Raw genomic sequence first — 20,333 nt, forward strand, 5'->3', positions numbered from 1 at the left:
GCCTCTGGAGCCGTAAATCCTCATGTCTTGGCAAGAGCAAAAATCAACAGGGGCTCAGGCTGAAGAAAGGGAGCCCCAAACACGTGCACAGGACTGGGTCCTGGGGGGCCGCTTGGGGGCGCTGCATCCTGGTGCTGCGCAGGGCTGCTCGCCCTTCTGTCTCCGGCAGCTGTGTCCCAGCCCCTTCCTGAGCTGGGAGTCACCTTCTGTCCCCTCGGGGCCCACCCGGACAGTCAGTGAGCAGTGGGAAGGGGCCGCCCAGGGAACCCCTACCAACTGAAATACACACCCTGGCGCTGCACTCCACAGTCCGCGGGAGGATTTTAAACCACAAAAATAATCGGCAACACTTGCACACAGGTTTTAAGGTTATATCTTCATTTAATCCTCAGCGACTATTAATAACCCCATTTTGCAGAAGATAACATCTTGGCACAGAGAGGTTGAGTAACTTCCTCAAGGTCACACAGTTAGTATGAGGCAGATTTGAGTCCTGACACCTTCCCCAGCATGCTGTAGGCTAAGCCTCTCATTGTGGATGCTCCTCAGTTACTGCTGGGTTACGGTTCACTTTACGTGCATCTAATCCACCTGATCTGCTGAGCTTCATGGCTTTGCCCTGCCTGCCTCGAACACACTCAGGACCCTTACATTACCCTGGGGTGGGCGGAATCATCCAGCCACAAGCCCATTTTATTGAAGTGCTGTGCGTATCTTGTGTGGTTTATGCAATACTGCTCTGGAGTAAAAAGCAAAAATCATTGTATGGGAAAACTTTTGCAGCACCATAAAGTTGGAAAACATGATGTGGAAACATCCCAAGCCAGGGACTGCCTGTAGGCACTCACCTACAAGAGGGCATCTAAATATGAGCATCATTGGCGCAGGTAAAGTGAAGTAAAACAGGAATGAAAACAGACTATAAAGCTTGCCGTGCTCATTCCCCAGCATCCCCTGGGTCCCGGGGAGAGGCCATGGCAGGAGAGGGGGAATGGTGGCAGCAGGGCCATTTGAAGGCCACTGGGAAAGGACTCCAGCTCCCCCAGTGACACCACCCAGAGGTTCCCCAAACACCTGCAGATCACGCACCAGGCTCCAGGGCAGACTGGGACTTGGCCAGCAGCAGCACAGGCTGGAAACAGCTCCCAGCTGCCCCACGGCGGAGCTCCAGCCCTGTGCCGCCCGCCCACCCACCCCCCCCACACACACACACCTGGCTTCTGCCCAAGAAAGGGGACCACGCCTTCACTCACCATGTCCTCGTCTGGCCTCAGGTGCATCTTCTTCATCAGGGAGCGCGTCAGGTGGTTGCACAAGGAGACGATGCTGAAGGAGAGCTGAGGGAGGTCAAGGGAAGGGACGGGCAGGTGAGACCACACACAGAGAGCCGGGAGAGCCGCCAGGGCTCCCCACCCACACCCCAACCCCAACGCACCTTCCAGCGCCGGCGGACGTACTGCTTCTTGAAGTTCTCCAGGTTGACCACGGACTCCCGGCGCACCATGGCCTGCTGATTGTCCACCGGCTGAGAGAGGAAGCAGAGCATGGGGCTGACGCGGGGGCTTCGGGCGGCGGCCACCCCCTCCCTGCAGAACCCTGGCACCTCCCGGCCCCAGCAGGGCACACAGGGCTGGTGCGAGGCTAGGGCTGCCCAGGTCGCAGCTGTTCAGAGGCCCCCTGTGGCCCTGAGCTGTTATTACCACAGCCAGACCCACAGGCTGGCTCTGCTGCAGCCTCTGCCCCTTCCAAGGGGTCCAGCAGGAGGCAGGGGCAGGCGGTTATCTTATTTTAACATACGGTATTTACTGTGGGCCGTGAAACCAATTTGGTGGTTGCCATGGGTATCTTTTTTTTTTTTTACTTTTTAAAATGTGTATTCTTTAAAAAAAATATTTTAAGGGCTGCTGTTGTGGTGCAGTTGGTTAAGCCGCTACCTGCAAGCCAGCATCCCATGTGGGCATTGCTTTAAGTCTCGGCTGTTCCATTTCGGATCCAGCTCCCTGCTGATGCACCTGGGAGAGCAACTGGGATGGGTGCCTGGGCCCCTGCACCCATGTGGGAGACCCGGATGAAGCTTCTGGCTTCCGCCTGGCCCAACCCTGGCTGTGGCTGTTATGGCCATTTGGGGAGAAAACCAGTGGATGGAAGATTGATCTCTCTCTCTCTCTCTCTCTCTCTCCTCCTTTCAAATAAATAAATATTTATTTTTATTTTTTTATTTTTTTTGACAGGCAGAGTGGACAGTAGAGAGAGAGACAGAGAGAAAGGTCTTCCTTTTGCCATTGGTTCACCCTCCAATGGCCGCCGCGATAGGCGCACTGCGGCCAGCGCACCGCGCTGATCCGATGGCAGGAGCCAGGTGCTTCTCCTGGTCTCCCATGGGGTGCAGGACCCAAGCACTTGGGCCATCCTCCACTGCACTCCCTGGCCACAGCAGAGAGCTGGCCTGGAAGAGGGGCAACCGGGACAGAATCCGGCGCCCCGACCGGGACTAGAACCCGGTGTGCCGGCGCCGCAAGGCGGAGCAAATAAATAAATATTTTAAAAATTGTCTCAATTGTATTTCTACAGCAGGACTGTGACAATTTGATTCATATATATGATGTATAATGATCAGATCAGTTAGCATTTCCTTCTTAAACATTTAAAAACATGTTTTGGATTAATAATTCATGGGATATGGTGTGATAGTGCAATAAATGCACCTAACGTACACTGCCCGAATCAGGTAGTCAAGGTTTCCTTCCTTATCGTTATTTCATGTTTCCAGGCTTCAAGCTCCTCTCTTCTATTTAATCATAAACTACACGAAAGGTTACTGGGAACCATAGCTACCCCACTAGCAGTGGAACGCTAACTGCTTTGTGGAGAGCGACATTTTAACAGCACTTGGGGAGTGCACAGGCAGCCCTGGGCCTAGCAGGGCATCAGCGCTCCATTAGAAAATAAATTAGGGAATGGGCACGTGGCCTGGAGGTTAAGACAGCTGTGTCTCTGAGTTTGATTCTTAGACCTGGTTCCGGCTTCCTGCCAGTGCAGACTGGGAGGCAGCAGACGATGGCTCAAGTAACAGGGTTCCTGCCACCCACATGGGAGACCCACACTACATTCCTGGCTCCTGGCTCCAGCCCTGGCCATCGTAGGCATTTGGGGAGTGACCTGGTGGATGCCAGCTCAGGCTGTTTGTCTCTCTCTTTCCACCTCTCAAATAAAAACCATTCTTTTTAAAATAGAAGGAAATAGGGGTTTTGATGAGGGTGAGGGTGAGGCAGAGACGCCATGTGCAGCTGCATTTCCCAGTCTGGGAGTCAAGGCTCAGCTTAAATCTTCATGTTCCCAAGAGGCCTGGCACGCTTCTCTGAGCCTCAGTTTTCTCATCTGTGATATGGGGACAATGACATCAGGTAACAGAGTTGTTCCATCATAAAGCAATGTGGGCCTACGGAGTGCCAGCCCCAGCACCCCTCAATAAGTAGTGACGAACTGTTCATCTTCCTGCCGTCTCTACTCCCTCCTGAATCCCCCCTTTTCTGCAGAATGAGGTTTTCCTAGATCAAGAGATCAAGCTGTGGCTTTAGGGGTTCTGTGTTTCCAGATGTAGTGTGTGTGGACTTGGACATAAATGTTCATGGCAGTGTATTCATAATAGCCCCAAAGAGGAAACGACCCCAAAGCGCATCAGCTAATGAACAGATAAAGAAGGGTCTATCCATGCCACAGAACAACCTTCTGGAACATTACTCAGGGATACCCATGGAGTTCTGGAGCCTGCTACAACACAGACGGCCTTGGAGAACAATAAAGCGTCCTGCGTGGGGCCAGCGCTGTGGCACAGTGGGTCAAGCCTCTGCCTGTGGTGCCGGCATCCCATATGGGCACTGGTTTGTGTCCTGGCTGCTCCTCCTTTGATCCAGCTCTCTGCTATGGCCTGGGAAAGCAGTGGAGGATGGCCCAAGTGCTTGGGTCCCTGCACCCATGTGGGAGACCTGGAAGAAGCTCCTGGCTCCAGATTGGCCTGGTTCCACTAGTTGCAGCCATCTGAGGAGTGAACCAGTGGATGGAAGATCTCTCTCTCTCTCTCTCTCTCTCTCTCTCTGTGTGTGTCTCTCTCTGCAACTCTGTCTCTCAAATAAATAAATCTTTAAAAAAATTTTAAAATAAAGCATTATATGAATGAAGCCAAACACAAAACACCTCCTATTGTATGTATCCATTTCTATGAAATGCCCAGAATAAGCAGGTACACAAAGACAGAAAACACACAGAGGTCGCCAGGGGCTGAGTGTGGGGGAGAAAGTCTGGGGTCACGGACGCATTCTGGGATTAGCTAGTGATGACGATCACACAACGTCGTGACTATGCTGAAAACCACCAGACCGTACATCTTAAAATAGCTAATTATATCTCAATGAAAACCAGTGCAGTGTGTGTAGGTACAGACACACGTTTCTCCGGAGGGGAGTCCATAGCGTTCATCCACTCTCCAAGGATGCTGTGACCCCAAGAAAGTGAGCTGCCTGGGTGACGCGTGAGGTCCCAGGCAGCCTGGGTCTCCCTCTGCTCCAAGCCTTCTCAGGGCAGTGCCCCAGGGAACGCTGTGTGAGGCAGCACAGGGATGACCCAGTGCCGGCCTGGTCCCCTAGTGGCAGCCAGAGCACGCGGCAGCCAAGCGCATGGCAGCCGGAGTGCCCGGCCTTTCCTGCTCGGCTCCACCATGGCCCCGGGCACCAGAAGGAAGCAGTGCCCGTGACTGGCCGCACTGCTCTGGTCTCAGCATCCCTGGCAGGAGGTCTAGTCCATGGCTACTGCAAGGCCTTGCATAATCTCACAGCCCAGTTCAAGCGCAATTTCCTGCAAGACAACTTCTAAGCCTGCCTCTGTGCTCCCATTCCACACAGGGCCTGTCTCGGTCAGCTGGCAGGGGAGTCATCCCACAGCTAGGAAACAACCCGAGGACGTAGAAACTCTCTTCACATCTACAGCCATGACCCCCTGTCCCCTCCTCCTCCCCGCCCAGACCCAACAGCAGTGGATGCTGGAGACTTGTGTGGTTACATTGCTTCTCTGAGCCACTGAAGGGACAAATTAGAAAGAAATCCCAGGACCTGAGACCTTTTCCCTGCTGTCGACAAGAAGCCCAGGTCACCGGGATGAGCCTGGCCACAGCACCACGAAGGGGGTCAAGACACCCAGACTCCCCGAGGCCCTACAGGGCTGTCAGTGAGAGGCAGAGTTCCATGGGGGTTGGGGTGGGAGACGAGAAGGCCAGAGTTATGCACCCTCCAAACTGGAGCACAGTAGCATGGTCAAAGAATGCAGGAGGAGAGCCTGGCGCTGTCACACAGATGGTTAAGGCATCGCCCATCACGCCGGCATCCTATAATCCAGGTGCAGGGTCAGGTCCTCGCTGCTCCACTTCCAATCCAGCTCCCTGGGAAATCAGCAGAAGGCCCAAGTACTTGGGCCCCTGCCACCCACATGGGAGACTGGGATGGAGTTCCAGTTCCCGGCTTTGGTCTGGCACAGAATAGGCTGTTGCAGCCATTTGTGGAGTGGAAGCAGCATACGGAAGAGCTCCCCCCCACTCTCTCCCTCTCCCTCTCCCCCCCCCACCCCACCGTTTCTCTGCCTTTCAAATAAATATTTTTTAAAAAATGAATGCAGAAGGAAAGAGAGGAGGAAGATAGAGAAGAAAGGGAAACAGACCAAAGGCACTGTGGGGACCTCAGGCCATACCCAGCTCTCCTGACCCTTGCCTTAACCATCGGTTTCCCACCCACTGCACCAGCAAACCCACTGTGGGTCTAGGTCCCACCTGGAAGGGGACCCAAAAGTAGGCAGAGGGCAACTCCTCTTTGCTGAAGACCTGCCTTTTCCTCTTCTCCAAACCCTCCATGGCCTGCTGGCTCTCTCCACACAACCCAACCAGCTCCTGGACACCCCCAGGGCCTGCACCACCGGCAGCTTCCTCCAGCCTGAATTCCTCCCCCATTCCTTCCTGCCCGTTTGGCTCCCATCACACTGCTCTGCTTGCTGGTCTGTGAGCCAGGGTCTCAGGTCTTTGTCTGAGTCCCACTTACACTCATGCTGTCCCTTGGGTCAGGCCTTGCTCAGATGTCACCTCCTCAGAGAGCCTTCCCCGACCACTCTGTAAAACGGCACCGCCACTGGCCCCAGGACTTGCTACGCCACGCCCAGCTTCTTCCCTGCACATGTCACTGCCTGATGGCTTATTCTGGATTTGCTTTTTAATCTGTAACACATTTGTTTATTTAGGGGCAGGTTACGGTGAGTTAAGCCACCTGTTTCAGAGTGCTGGTTCAAGTCCCAGCTGTCCCCCTTCTGATCCAACTCCCTGTTAACACACCCTGGAAGGCATCAGATGATGGCTTAAGTAATTGGGTCCTTGCCACTCACATGGAAGACCCAGATGGAGTTACAGGCTCCTGGCTTAGGCTGGCTCAGTCCAGGCTATTGCAACCATTTGGGGGAGTGAGCCAGCAGGTGGAAGATCTTTTTCTCTGTACCTCTGTCTGTTTCTCTATCACTCTGCCTTTTGAGTAGCTGAAAATAAACATACGTTTAAAATGTTATTTATTTGAGAGACAGTCTGATCTACCTGCTGCTTCACTCCCCAAATGCCTACAAATGGCCAGAACGGGGCTGGCCAGAGGCTAGGAGCTGGGAACTCCATGCAGGCCTCCCACACGGGTGACAGGAACCCAGTCACTTGGGCCATGCACTGGGGGTAGTGGCAGGAAGGAAACCCAGCAACTCGTATGCAGACTATGGGCGCCCTAAGCAGTAACCAGCATGGTAATTGCTAGGCCAAAGGCCTGTTTGTGTTCAATAGCTCCCTCTACCTCTGACCCCTCCCCACTCCTAGCATCTCCTTCCCAGGGTGACTGGCACCCTGCCGCCCCAGCCCACTACTACCTGGGATTCCACAGCAATGACTGCAACTCACAGGAACGTGAATGACCTTGCAGGGGCGCCTGTCTCTCACAAAAAGGGTTTGGAGAGGCAGGGTTTGTAGCCTGGGAGGAAAGGAGGTTTTTTTGTCCACTTTCGGCTTGGCCAGAACACTCAGGACAGAAGTGGCTCAAGCCCATTGCTGGAAAGTCAACACGTAGCAAGAATCCACTTTCTACCGGCCCAGCAGTGCCACGAGTGAGCTAAGGGCCCCCCGCTGAAATGTCAAGGGGGACCAGTCCCAGGGTCAGGGACCGGAGAAGGTACAATAGTTCACCCCCAGGGCCTATTGAAATGCTACCCGCAGCCGCAGACCCCCGAGGCGGAGCCCGCCTGGTTGCTGAGGGCTCACTAAGTGCCCGAGTTGTGCCTCAGCCTTCGAAGTCAGAGCTGCAGCTCAAACAACGTTCAGCAAAGTAGGGAGGGGACAGGGAGATGGAGCTGGGTCTGTCTTCTGCCGATCCTCCCTCTCTGTAGACACACGGTGCCCACCTTCCAGCCTTGTGGGCCCTCGGTGACGCCAGCCAGGGAGTCTGGACAATTCTGCCCAGGCTCCTGGGAATGCCTTCGGGGCCCTGGACAAAGGTCAGAGAAGGAGGCAAGAAGACAGAAAGCTGTGGCTGACATCTGGTTTTGTTCCTGCAGATGCAAATGCTTTGGAAAGAGGCTGGTGGGCATGCAAGGTCCACACCGACATTCACAGAGCAGCCGCAGCAGCCACAGCCGACGTCCAGGTGCGAGAATGGAATCCTGGCTTTTTAAGACACGGTTTTCTCTAAATGCCAGGCCTCCTGAAGAAACTACAAGCAGACTGCAGCTTTCCCAACCTTCGGCTGTGCCATCTCTCCTGTCTGATATTCCACGGAAAGCCAGGAGCACCCACATCTCTCTCCTGCCCCGTGCTGCTGTCACTCTACCTGTTTCTGATGGCTGGAGCCTGGGGCCTGCTGCCCACCTGTCTTCCCAGGAAAGGCGCACCTGAGCCTCTGATTCCTCCTAGGCGGGGAGGGAGAGCCGCAGAAGGGCCGAGAGCCCACGCGGTACCCAATCCAGGCAGGAGGCAGCAATGCTCCTGGCCTGGCCTCGCTTTTCTGAGTGAGGTCTCAGCATGGCCACTCTCTCCAGGACCATCAGTGTACTGAGTGGTTTTTCATTCCCCCAGAAATCTTCCCGAAGCTCTCCCTCCTGCACTGTTACAAAACCAAGAGACTTGAGAGATGGACCTAACAACCCGGGGCCACCTGTAGATGGTGCGTGGATCCTGATTTGAGCAAACCACTATCATGGGACCCCCTTGAGAAGGGGGGTGGGGTGGGGTGCGTCTGAACTGGTATCCAGATGAGAGGGAGGAATTACTGCTGGTTTTGTTGAGTGTGATAATGGCACAGTGGATAGATTAAAAGGAAAGCCCCATCAGAGACTTCTGCTGAAATAGTTAAAAATTAAATAATTCAGAAGTTTGCCTTAAAATACTCCAAGTGGGGGTAGGCGTTTGGCTCAGCGGATTAAATTGCTGCTTGAGATGGCCACATCCCAAATCCGAGTACTTGGGTCCAGGTCCTGACTCTGCTTCCAATCCAGCTTCCCGCTAATGCACACCCTGAGAGGCAGCAGGGGATGGCCCAAGTACTTGGGTCCCTGCTACCGGTGTGGGAGACCCAGATGGAGTGCCTAGGCTTCAGCCTGGCTCGTGTGGGGATTTGGGGAATGAGCCAGCAATGAGAACTGTCTCTCTCTCCCTCTCTTTCTAACTGTCTTTCAAATAAATAAAGTAAATCTTCAAAAAAAAGTTAAAAACTCTTCCCCTTTTTAAAGCCCATAAACTCTCTCCATTCCACCTTCAGCCAACAGTTCCAAATTCCTGACTCCAAGCTGGGCTTTTCCTGTTCTTTATAAGGACTGGCGCGGGGAGGGGCAGGTGCCAGTGTTGGTGAGACCTCCCTGAGAAAGCCCCTGCTCTCTGCTGCCCCTCCTGCCCTGTCGCGGTCAGAGCTCATCTTGTTCCTGTTTTCTAGGTTAGGGGACACTGTGTCATCGCTCAAGCACAGCCTGCCACCCTCCCATCTAGAGGGTCCCCAACTGCCCCAGACATTGAGTCATAGTCAGTGTCTGTCTTACCCTTATCTGTCAGCTCCCCCAGAGCCAGAGCACAATCTATGCTTGTTCAACTGAGCCGGCCCCTTCTACGGCTTGAATATGCCCTCTGCAGGGTCTCCTATCCAGCAGGCAAAGAAATCTTCTCCAGGGGCCAAGAGTGCCGCAAAGGAGAAGAGGCACTGAGTTCCCCAGACATTCACAGAAGGGCAGCGCAGCAGGGGCGGTGGTGGGGTTGGGGGAGGGGGCGGTGCTGGCTGGGCACACAGCCACCTGCCCTTGGGCAGGGATGGAGGGAGGCAGGAAGCACCACCTTTAGGATCCCCTGCAGGGGAGGGGCCTGTGGCTTCTCCTGCCATTATTTTCTGCTCTGTCCCTCCACTGCCAGCCCTCTACATCCACAGCAGCACCCTTCCCCGAGCCGTGTCGCCACCCTTCCCCGAGCCGTGTCGCCACCATTCCCCGAGCCGTGTCACCACCCTTGCTGACACAGAGGTGGGCAATCTCACACTCTGATGGGCAGAGGCTACCTCCCGCCAAGGGCCACTGATGCTGCAGCCTCCTTGGGGATCCATTCTCATTCAGGGGGGTATCACCCCCCCCTTCTCCTCCCCGCCTCCCAGGAACCCTCTTGGTGTGTCTCCGGAAACCGACCTTTAATTTACAGTCTGGCTAATGAAAAATCCCCAGGCTGTCCTCCCTCTGGGGGCCAGCATCTCTCCACTCCCCTGGACCCTAGCAGCCTGCGCTCAATGCCACTGCTGAGAGCCAGCGGTGGGCAGCAGGAGTGCAAGGCAAGCAGCTCCTCCGGCTGCATCTCGCAGGCTCCCAGGGCTCCCAGCAGCCTCAGCTTCTGGTGCCAAAGCATAAAGGCGCTCCGTTTCACCAAGGGACACAGGACGCTCACAGACACTCTGAGTCTTCTGAAAGCCTTGGGGAGTTTCTCAATTCACTTCAGTTTGCCTCTGGAGGCCCTTAGTACAGAAGGAGTCTGCTTAGAAACACCTAGAGGGGAAGGCGTCACCAGGAACACGGGGTGGCGTCACCCATGAGAGGACAACCAGGCTTAGTAGAAACGGTTGTGACTCAGCCCGGGGTCTCGCCAGCCGAGCCTGCCCCGCCAGAGGCTGTGAAGGGAGGGCATTGAGGGGCTCCCCAGCATGCGCCCTGGGTGGCTGAGTCCACACTTCTCACCGCACCGCTTCTCCTCCCCTCTTTCCAGTCTCCCTACTTCAAATCATCGCCAACGTTGCACCCTTTTATTGCATTTTTATTTTGACCTGCACAAGAAAGTTGGCCCTGCATTGCTTAGTTGGTGGCTCCCCCTCCTGGGCAGCATGGGAGGAAATGTTGACACAGTTAGGGGACCTCTCATATTTGGCAGTGTGCTCGCCAAGCAAGTTGATGACGTCCGTGACAGCACAGGTGAGCCCTGGGAGCGATGGCAGACAGCGCACTGGCACCAGTTCTCTCAGGCAGAGCTTAGGAATGGGGCTGCTTCGCCGTCTTTCACTGATTCCAAGATCCACGTTCCCAGATCGCTGAAATCAGGGGGCGTCTCCCAGTCCGTGGCGTTGTATCTTCACTGCCGGCCTCCGGTGGAGGCAGGTGCTCCGGGAAGGGCAGCCGTCCGCGGCCACTGGCCTGACTGCTGGACCTCACATTCTCTGCATGAGGTTCGCTGGATCACAGATTCAGAAGCCACACCTGCACGAGCACCAGTGGCCTGGCTTCTTGGGAAGAGCAGCAGAAGATGGCCCACGCGTGGGAGACCCAGATGAAGCTTCTGGCTCCTGGCTTCATCCTGGCCCAACCCTGGCCACTGTGGCCATCTGGGGACTGAACCAGCAGGTGGAAGGTCTCTCTCTCTCTCTCTCTCTCTCTGTAATTCTGCCTTTCAAATAAATATTTCTTCTTTTAAAAAAAGTTAAGGTGATATTTGCATTAAAGCCTCACTTCTTCCTTCCACACACCACATCTTAGAGATGGGCATCCTGGGTTTCTTTTCTTTTTTGTTAAAGATTTATTTATTTATTTATTTATTTGAAAGGCAGAGTTACAGAGAGACACAGGCAGAGAGAGAGAGAAAGAGAGAGAGAGAGAGAGAGAGAGAGAGAGAGAGAGAGAGAGAGAGAGAGGTTTTCCATCTGCTGGTTCACTCCCCAAATGACCTCAAAGGCCAGAGCTGTGTCCACTCGGAGCCAGGAGCTTCTTCTGGGTCTCCCATGTGGGTGCAGGGGCCCAAAGACTTGGGCCATCTTCCACTGCTTTCCCAGGCCACAGCAGAGAGCTGGATTGGAAGTGGAGCAGCCAGGACTCAAACCAGCGCCCATATGGGATGCCGACACTGCAGGCCACAGCTTTACCCGCTGTACCACAGTGCGGCTGCATCCTTGGTTTCTACTCATCGGATTCAACTGGCTGTGAAAGGTTCTAAGTCATTAGAATCTTTCTAAGTTCCTCATCAGTTACACAGAAATAATAATAATTAATAATAATAATAATAATGGCACCACCCATCTCCTCGCCTCAGAGAATTCTTTTAAGGATCAGGCGAGGCCACAGGCCTAAGGGCTTGGGAAGTGAAAAGTCAGTGCACATGAAAGAGAATATTATTTTCTCTGTGCATTTCACACCCCTATTCTGCAGCAGCAAGTCGCCCTGCTGGCTTAGTTAATCAAATGTGGCCCAAGACCTCACTCTGAGATTCGCGGAGGCGGGAAGTGAGAAGTGAACAAATCCGTTATCTCACATTAATTATCCTCCCTCGGAGACGGGGACCCTGTGGGGGGCTTTCCCAGCGTGGCTGCCTCTCCAGCATCTCCGAGGAGACTGGGTGGGTGGGTGCAGGGTTGTGTGTCGTGAATCAGGAGCCAGCCCCTCAGCAGTCCTGGGTCCGTGGAGCGGGCGGGAGGCCCTGCTGCAGACACACAGCCCCGCAGGTGGGTGAGCACACACGTGTGCAAGCCATCGGAGGCATTGCGGCCGGATCCTGGGGCTCAGAACTGCACGGCGCCCAGGATTTCCTCACTGCAGACTCTGCTGAGCAGCTCCGACAGAGATTCGCTCGCGTCCCCACGGAACACGGAGCCCAGGCCATCTGTGCGCCCACTCTCCAGCTGGAAGCCGTTCACCACTTCCTGCATCCACTGTAGGTCCGCGGACAGCTCCCGCCTCAGGGCCCCGAACTGCTCCTGCACACACTCCAGCTTCCGGGCCACGCTCCCCAGGCTGGCGCTGGTGGCCTGGAGGTCCTCTCGCAGGAGCTTCTTCAAGGACTCCACCTTGCGGAACTCGTACCTGAGCTGGGACAGGTCGTGCCGGGCGCTCTCATTCTCCTCTCGGTACCAAGCCTCCTTCTCGTTGTAGATGGAGATCAGCGCCTCCACGTCGTCCTGCAGTGTGTCGTGGGCCCCTGCCAGGGCGCGGCACCCCTCATCCACCCGTGCCATGTCCTCCACCACACGGGCAAAACGCTCGAAGTTGACATAGGTGTTGTTGGGGGGCATGCTTGAGTGGCATTTGAGGGTGTACTCCCGCAGGCGCTTGGTCTTCAGCTGGGGGGGCTCCGTCTCCCGCTGTTCGGGGGTGCTGGCTTCTCCTCCCGACTGGTGAGTGTTCGGACAGAAGAAGCAGAGAGTTAATCTGGTGCGTGCCCTGAAGGGCCGGTGGAGGCATGGGCGGAAGGCACACACGCAGCCTCTTTGCCATTCGTTACATGCGCCAGGCCATGGGGAGAACCGAGGTGCATGGAGCACCCCCATAGACCACAAGGAAGGTACGAGGAGCGTGGGAACACGGCCTGCATGCTCACTGCCAGGAGGAGGGGCCCGTGGCCATTAGAGAGGGTCTCCACACACTTAGCATTTAAGGGGTGCTCGCGCAGACAAGCAGCTACAGCTGGGACTCTGCAGGCATCCACTGGAGGACCGGAACACACAAGGCCATGGCTGACAGAGGGCACGGGAGGCACCTGTCTCATGTCAGGGCTCCTCAGGCCCTGGCAGCACTCAAAGCACTGAGCAAGGCGCAGCGCGAGCCAAGCTCGCATTCCAAGCCCACCCGCACTGCAGGCCCTTGGTTTTCCCCGTCCTTCAACGAGCACATGAACCTGACCTTCTCCAGGGCCATGGCGGCCTCCCTGTCTCCATCGCCCGCAGGCCTCTCCCCCTCCCCATCCGCATGCTCCGATCACCCTCCTGGCTTTCTGATCTAACCGTCATGATAAGCAGGAAGTCCGGCACGTGCCTGGGTGTGGGTAACTGGGCAGTCAGCAGAACCAGGGCCGGGATCCTGGCTGCTGAGTGCCACCCTCCGACGTGCACGACCCTCCGAAGAAGCAGCAACCGGAAGCTCAATTACAGGGTGATGGGGCAGGTTCACCTGTCTGCCCCCACCCCCCAATGGGGGATAGAGATGTCTCCATGGCCACAAAGTCTCGTCCTGAGGCCTGCTGGGGCCTTGCGTGTCAGCTCAGAAGTCACTCAGAACCCCAGAAGTCAGAAAGAAAGAGTCCTGGCTACAAAGCTGTCTTTTCCTTAACTGCCACTCTACAACCGGGGAGTCCTGGCTTTGCCTTGAGAAGTGGCGGTGACAAGTTCTGCACCACGATGGCCCCAGAGGAAAGGGCTGGGGTCTGACCACGGTTTCTGAGCATTTCAGTTCCCAAGTTATCTGGTCCCGGAAGTGGGCACTGAGAGTTGTGGGAACCCCGCTGAACGAGCTCACGCCCTCTGGGGTCCCAGACGAGCTTTTGTCTGTGCCCGGGGCCCGTGTTCCAAGCAAAGGCCTCTGCATGCGGCCGCCCCAGCCAGCCCTGGCGACAGAACAGAGATCTCTGCCCGCTTGGACTCACTGCTGCGTCCTTACCGTGATCCAGGGGTGAGAGAGAGCCTCTTGGATGGTGAGCCGCTTCCTACAGTGAGGACGAGAAGACAGCGGTGACCCACGAGGGCAGAGCTGCGAGCAACCATCTCCACGCTGCTCTATTTGCCCACTGCCGTCAAACCAGGATGGATGGAGGTGGGCTGCCGTGCCTGCTGTCCAGGGAAGCGGTCTGGACAGACCCCTCAAGAGGGCGACCTTCCCGCTTAAACCCTCCCTTCAGCCCCAAAGCTGAGGCCAGGGCTGGTGCCGTGGCAGAGCCGGTCAAGCCTCCGCCTTTGATGCCGGCATCCCCTATGGGTGCTGGTTGGAGTCCCGGCTGCTCCAGTTCCCTCCAGCTCCCTACTAATGTGCCTGGGAAAGCAGCAGAAAGATGGCCCAAATGCTTGGGCCCCTGCACCTGTGTGAGAGACCTGGGCAAAGCTCCTGGACCCTGGATTCAGATTGGCCCAGCTCTGGCCATTGTGGCCATTTGGGGAGTGAACCAGCAGATGGAAGACCTCTCTCTCTCTCTCCCTCTCTCTCTCTCTCCTCCCCCCACCTTTCTCTGTAACTCTGCCTTCAAATAAATAAAGTAAATCTTTAAAAAAAAAAAAAAAAAAAGAAGAAGAAGAAAGAAAGCCCTAAAGCCACACTACACAAGAGCTATGGCTGTTCTACTGTTTCCAGAATGCTCCAAAAGTCAGCTCCCCATTGGTAACCCCTGGTCTCTGTCTTTCTGTTTGCCTTCCAGATCCCTCCTCTGCCCGTGGCTGCTCTGTCACCAGGCAGGATGACCCGCATCCCCACTCCCGGTGCTGCCTTTGGGAAGTCAGGGGCTCTGCTCTGCCGAGGACCCAGGCTGGCTGCTCCTTTGCAGTCTGTGGGACCAGGCAGACACGGCCTTCCCGTGTGTGGTGTGTGGCCCTTTTCCCCACCCCATCCGGGCCCTACTCTGCACGCCCACCCCCCTGTGACTCCGCCCCCCTCCCTCTTTGCCTCCAAGGCCTTGAGGCAGCCCCATGGGGGGATGGGGGGGTGGGGGGACTGAGGCAAGGGTAGGATTTGCCGGTCTCCTCCACACTCCCTGCACTGATGGCTCGGAGCTGCCTTCCCAGCTGTCGGCATCAAGTGGCTTCAAACCCTGCCACTTCATCTTTTCCAACCCAGGTGCTTTGGGGCAGGCTGCCCAAGGCCATGAGCCCGAAAGAAACCCAGGCTGACTTCACACACACACACACACACACACGGTGATTTGCATCCCAGGAGAACACAGCAGAAAGACTTGAGCACACGGATGAATGTCCAGTCTCAGCTGGTCCACCCGTCTCCGCACCTGCCCCATGTACACCCCAACAGTGCAGACGACAGGTGTGGCAAAGAGAGGCGACAGGAAAAGGGCCGTGCCTGAGACCAGGGCCTTTCTCTGTTCTCTTACCGGGTCTCTTTAACCAGCAGTTTCCGAATGAAGTCCTTGGCCAGCTCGCTGGTCTGGCTGAAGAACTCCTCGTCGAAGTCGTAACTCACTGCTGTGATGTTGGACAGCGTCTCCTGCTTCGTGTCGCCCAGGAAAGGGGACGCTCCGCTTAGGCTGCAGACAGAGGGAATCCCATGACTGCGGGAACAGGGTGGAACGCGAGGGAGGGGGCCGGGAGTCCTGCCCTGCCCTGCCCTGCCCTGCTGTGTGTTGGGGGGAGGAGCTGGTGGGCTGGGGAAGCTCCCAGGCAAATAGCCTGCTCGCCCTGGGCGTCCACCCAGCAGCCTTTCCAACCAAGCCCAATTCAGAACATTTTTACAGAGCTCCTACCAAGAACCTGAGAGAGAAAAACTGTCTTCAGGGCCCGTGTCGTGGTGCAGCAGGTTAAACTGCTTGCGACACCAGCTTCTCATATAGGAACACTGGTTTGAGTCCTGGCTGCTCCACTTCGGATCCAGCTCCCTGCTATTGTGCCAGGGAAAGCAGAAGGTGGTGCAAGTGCTTGGGCCCCTGCACTCACATGGGAGACTGGATGGAGCTCCTGGCTCCTGGCTTCTGCCTGACCCACACCTACCTATTGCAAGGCATTTCGGGAGCGAACCAGGAGACAGAAGATTGATCTGTCTCTCTCTCTCTCTCCTCTTTCAAATAAAAGAAATTTATTTATTTATTTGAAAGGCAGAGCCACGGAGAAAGAGAGGGAGAGACAAAGAGAGAGGACTTCCACCTGTTGGTTCACTCCCCAGATGGCCACAATGGCCAGGGCTGGGCCAGGCCAAAGCCAGGAGCCAGGAGCTTCATCCTGGTCTCCCATATGGGTGCAGGGGTCCAAGGACTTGGGCCATCCTCCACTGCTTTCCCAGGCACATTAGCAGGGAGCTGGATCAGAAGAGGAGTAGTTGAGACTCGAACTAGTGCCCATATGGGATGGCAGCGTGGCAAGTGGTGACAACCTTCATATGCCATCTCTGAATAAGTCTTTAAAAAAGAAAAACCGTGCCTTCAAGGGACACGGAGACACGGCTCTTCACAGTGTCCAGGAGAACGCAGCAGGAAGACAAAGGCCCAGGGAGCACAGCGAAGGGAGCCGGGGCCGCTTCACAGGAGAGTGGGCATTCGCACTGTGGGGACCTCAGGAAGGGAGAGGTTGCCAGCAGCGAGAGAAGAAGTGGGAACGTCTTCCAGGCTGAGGAGCGACTGAGCCAAGCTGGAGAGGCACGCAAACAGACGGTCGACAGCACTGCGGGTCTGTCACGCACGTGTCACACAGATAGTGACCCCCAAATCCACTGTCTCCTGACTGGCACACAGCTGCTCCCGGGCTGCCTCTCCCTGATGGGCCATTGTCCCAGGACTCACTGTCCCAGGCACCCTTCTCTGCACTCCCTGCCTTTATTTGTGATACCAAAAACGTACCCAAGCCAGAAACACACGCATCACCTGAGATTCCCTCTCTTTTTTCCTGGCCACATCTAACTGCCCAAAAGTCTTGTCGGTTCCATTTAATAAATATAACTTGCAGGTTGTCCCCAACCCTTCTGCCATGTTTTGAGCACGATGGCAGCAAAGTGTACCAACAAAAAAAAATTTTTTTTTAATTTCAATCCTGGGTTTGAATCCCAGTTCTGCCACTCTCAGCTGTGTGACTCTGGGTAAGTTACTCAACCTCTCTGAGCTGTAGTTTCTCCATCTGTAAAACAGACAAAGAAAGCTGTTGCCACACTCAACAGTTGTGAAGAACAAACACATATAAAATGCTTTGTGCAAAGGCTGTGGAATTCACAGCCAATGTCATTGTCACAGTTATACTAGGAAGGGCCTCCTGTGTCCATGCAGTTTCACAGGACCTCGTGTAAACCCCTGAGCCGGGCCTCGGGAGTTGGCCCCTACCACACACTCAGGACGTTTCAGCCACACAGAACGTGCTCTGTGTTCCTTTGCTCAGCCAACACAGCACCTGCCCTCCACCCACCTGCAGGAAAACTCATTTCAGCCCGTGCAGCCCAGTGCCATTCTCCGTCTCCCCCTCCTCTCATGCAACCACCAGCAGCCCCAGCAAACCACTGGCTCCTCATCTGTATCTTGCGGAGGCGGGGACATGGCTTGTGAGGGTTTGATGGCTTAAGTGCTAGACACTGGACCTTCAAGTCCGTGGTTTAATGGGATCTGGGGGTGGGGCCTCTGGGAGCTAAGTAGCATTAGATGAGGCCGTGGGGGCCCAGGTGGCTTTGTAAGGCGAGGGAGACAGACCCGAGCTAGCACGCTTGCTCAGTCTCGTCGTATGATGCGGCAGCAGGCGCTGGCCGGAGACCGAGCATCTGCCGGCGCCATGCCCTTGGATGCACACTTCGGGAGAGCTAGCCACGGGGCGTCTCCCCCAGCCAGGGAGCCCCTGGCCGGCAGGGTGCCTGGCATAGTGCCCACCAGGGAGCAGACCTCAGGAAAGCTGTGCTGAGTTCAAAGGAGCCACCAGAAGACCGTGTGCCCCGTGCACGCTGGGAGTCCTAGGCAGGTCGACGGGGAGACCAGAGTTCCAAAAAAAGCAAGGTTCCAAGAGCCAGCGTCCGAGCACTCAGGCTCTGACCTGGAGTTGCACGGTCATCAGTTCTCGGCCCTCTCTTCGCTTGCAGCCGATTCAGCACGGGTTTTTAAAAGGCACTCAAGCCACTCCCCAGCCCTGGAAACTCTGACTTTATAGATCCTGGTGAGTAGTGGACGCTCCATGGTGCAGCCAGGGCAGAGCACCTTGGCTGCACCTCCGGGGCGTCCACCACGCCTCACCGGCACCCAGGACAAGTGCTGCTGCCAGGGGCAGGGCCAGTTTATGCCGATAAAATGGGAATGGGCCCTCAGCTGTCCAGGGCTGCCGCAGCCTGGCTCCCCTGTCTGCCGGCAGACTCCTGCCCCAGGGAGCCATGGGAACAGCACCTCCCCGTGTGCTGGGCTGGGAGCACAGTGGGGAGGCGGGGCATGGACTCCCACTAATCCACCATGCAGATGCCAGGGCCAGGGCTAGGAAACTCCCCCGCGTGGTCCCTGCAGGGAAGTCCATGATTCCTGTTTTCCTGATGGCAAAACAAGTCCAGAGGTTAAGAATGCGCCCAAGGCCACAGAGACGGAACGGGACGGCCGGCCTCACTCCAGCCTCGCTGTCACCCAACCCACAGGGGACCTGGGCAGGAAATCTCTGCTTACACGCTCATGCTGCAGGGACAGGAGAGGAGGGGAGAGGGTGTGAGAGGAAGGGCAAAGCGTCTGGGAAAGGAAAGGCGGGATCCAGAGGGCTACCCGAGCCTCCTGCTTGAGAGCCTGCATCCCCTGACAACGGCAGGTGAACCCGGCCTGGGGAGGCTGGGCAAGGGCTCCTGGTGTGGACACTGGGGGCTGCTCTCAGGGCTGCTGCTCCACCTCAACCCCAGGATCAGGTGTGCGACACGGAGCTCAGGGAGCCTGGCCTCCGGCTTGCTGTGCGGACTGGACACAGCCAGCTCAGGGCAGGTGTGCAGCACACACAAGTCTGTCTGTCTGTCTCGCTCTCACTTCTCCCAGTTCTCACAGAGCTAAGCTGGGGCGTGCTCCTGGGGTCAGGGATACTCACAGGATGTAGGTGATGACGCCGATGCTCCTGCAAAACAGAGAGCAGTCAAGTCAGGGCCACAGGCTCCCCCGCCAACCCCCATCCCAGGCCAGCCAGGGACGCCCCACAGGGCCTCAGGGGAAGAGGTCGTGGGCCTCCTCTGTGGCAGTCCCGGGATGTCGTCTGGAGCCCCACACCCTTCTCGATCCCACCCTCAGCAGCAGCCTGGAATGCATTTGGAGTCCAAGGACCCAAGTTCAAGGTCAGACTAAGTCCCTCTCCTCCTCAGATGAGGACAACGACAACCACCTCGCATAACACCTGGTGACGGCGGTGCTCGGCCAGCTGTAAGGGGCAGGGACCCAACTGCTGCGGCATCCCCAGGCCACACAGTGCCCAGTGAACACGAGGCTGTCAGTGAACCTTGGCAGGCTGACGGAGCGAGCCATCGTCACTGCTTCCCAAGGCTGTGGCAGGCCCAGGGGTGAGCCTGCGCCCCGGCCCCTCCTCTCGCCTTGCTCCTCACTGCTGCCAGGGCTCCCACCCAGCCACGGCCTCACCGGCCTCAGCTCCAGGCCTCACTGCCTCCAGCTGCCCGGGCTCCAGGCCCAGCATGCTTGAAGCAGGCAGAGGCTCTGAACGGTGCAATGTGGGGAAGGGGCACCCAGGGGCAAGGGGCTGTCACGTGGAACAGGGTCCGGGGCCCTGTGCCCACTCCAGGATCCCTAGGCGCACAGGCGGCCTGGTCAGCTCACCACATGTCGGCTTCCAGGCCCAGGGGCTCGTAGTTTACAATCTCCGGAGCTGAAACAAAAGTCACGAGAGAGAGTCCACAAGGGTGCGGGAGGGACAGGAGCCGGCTGGGGGAAATGTGAGGGGTTCGGTGGCAAACGTGTCCCGGGCTGAGTCCCCAGCAGCCGACTGAGACCGTGCAGACCTAAGAATTCTACAGCAGGGCTTCCCATGGCCTGAACATTTGCCGCCCACCAGGTTGAACCCCAGTTCCTGATACGATCATATCGCAGGGTGCAGCCTGGAAAAGGGGATTAGGTCATGAGGGTAGAACCCTCAGGAATGGGCTTTTCCTTTTTTATTATTATTATTTTTTTTATTATTTTTTTTTATTTTATTTTTTTATTTTTGACAGGCAGAGTGGACAGTGAGAGAGAGACAGAGAGAAAGGTCTTCCTTTTGCCGTTGGTTCACCCTCCAATGGCCGCCGCGGTAGGCGCGCTGCGGCCGGCGCACCGCGCTGATCCGATGGCAGGAGCCAGGTGCTTCTCCTGGTCTCCCATGGGGTGCAGGGCCCAAGGACTTGGGCCATCCTGCTTTTCCTTTTTTTAAGATTTA

The 20,333-nt window shown here is 56.4% G+C and overlaps 1 protein-coding gene across 2 annotated transcripts in view; it reads right to left on the reverse strand.

The window, feature by feature from the left end:
* Nucleotides 1-20,333, reverse strand: part of DAPK2 (death associated protein kinase 2) — a 144,503-nt gene that overhangs the window by 1,627 nt on the left and 122,543 nt on the right. The window contains exons 6-11 of one of the 2 annotated variants that reach the window (XM_062204797.1): nt 19,739-19,787; nt 19,005-19,031; nt 15,368-15,520; nt 13,936-13,981; nt 1,436-1,525; nt 1,254-1,337 (exon numbers count right to left, since the gene is read on the reverse strand). In XM_062204797.1, the coding sequence (XP_062060781.1) occupies nt 1,254-1,337; nt 1,436-1,525; nt 13,936-13,981; nt 15,368-15,520; nt 19,005-19,031; nt 19,739-19,787 (449 nt within the window). Of the gene's footprint in view, nt 1-1,253; nt 1,338-1,435; nt 1,526-11,245; nt 12,675-13,935; nt 13,982-15,367; nt 15,521-19,004; nt 19,032-19,738; nt 19,788-20,333 lie in introns of those variants that run through there. The other variant, XM_062204796.1, reaches the window with a different exon arrangement.

This window comes from Lepus europaeus, chromosome 11 (genome assembly GCF_033115175.1).
Source record: "Lepus europaeus isolate LE1 chromosome 11, mLepTim1.pri, whole genome shotgun sequence".
NCBI lineage: Eukaryota > Metazoa > Chordata > Mammalia > Lagomorpha > Leporidae > Lepus > Lepus europaeus.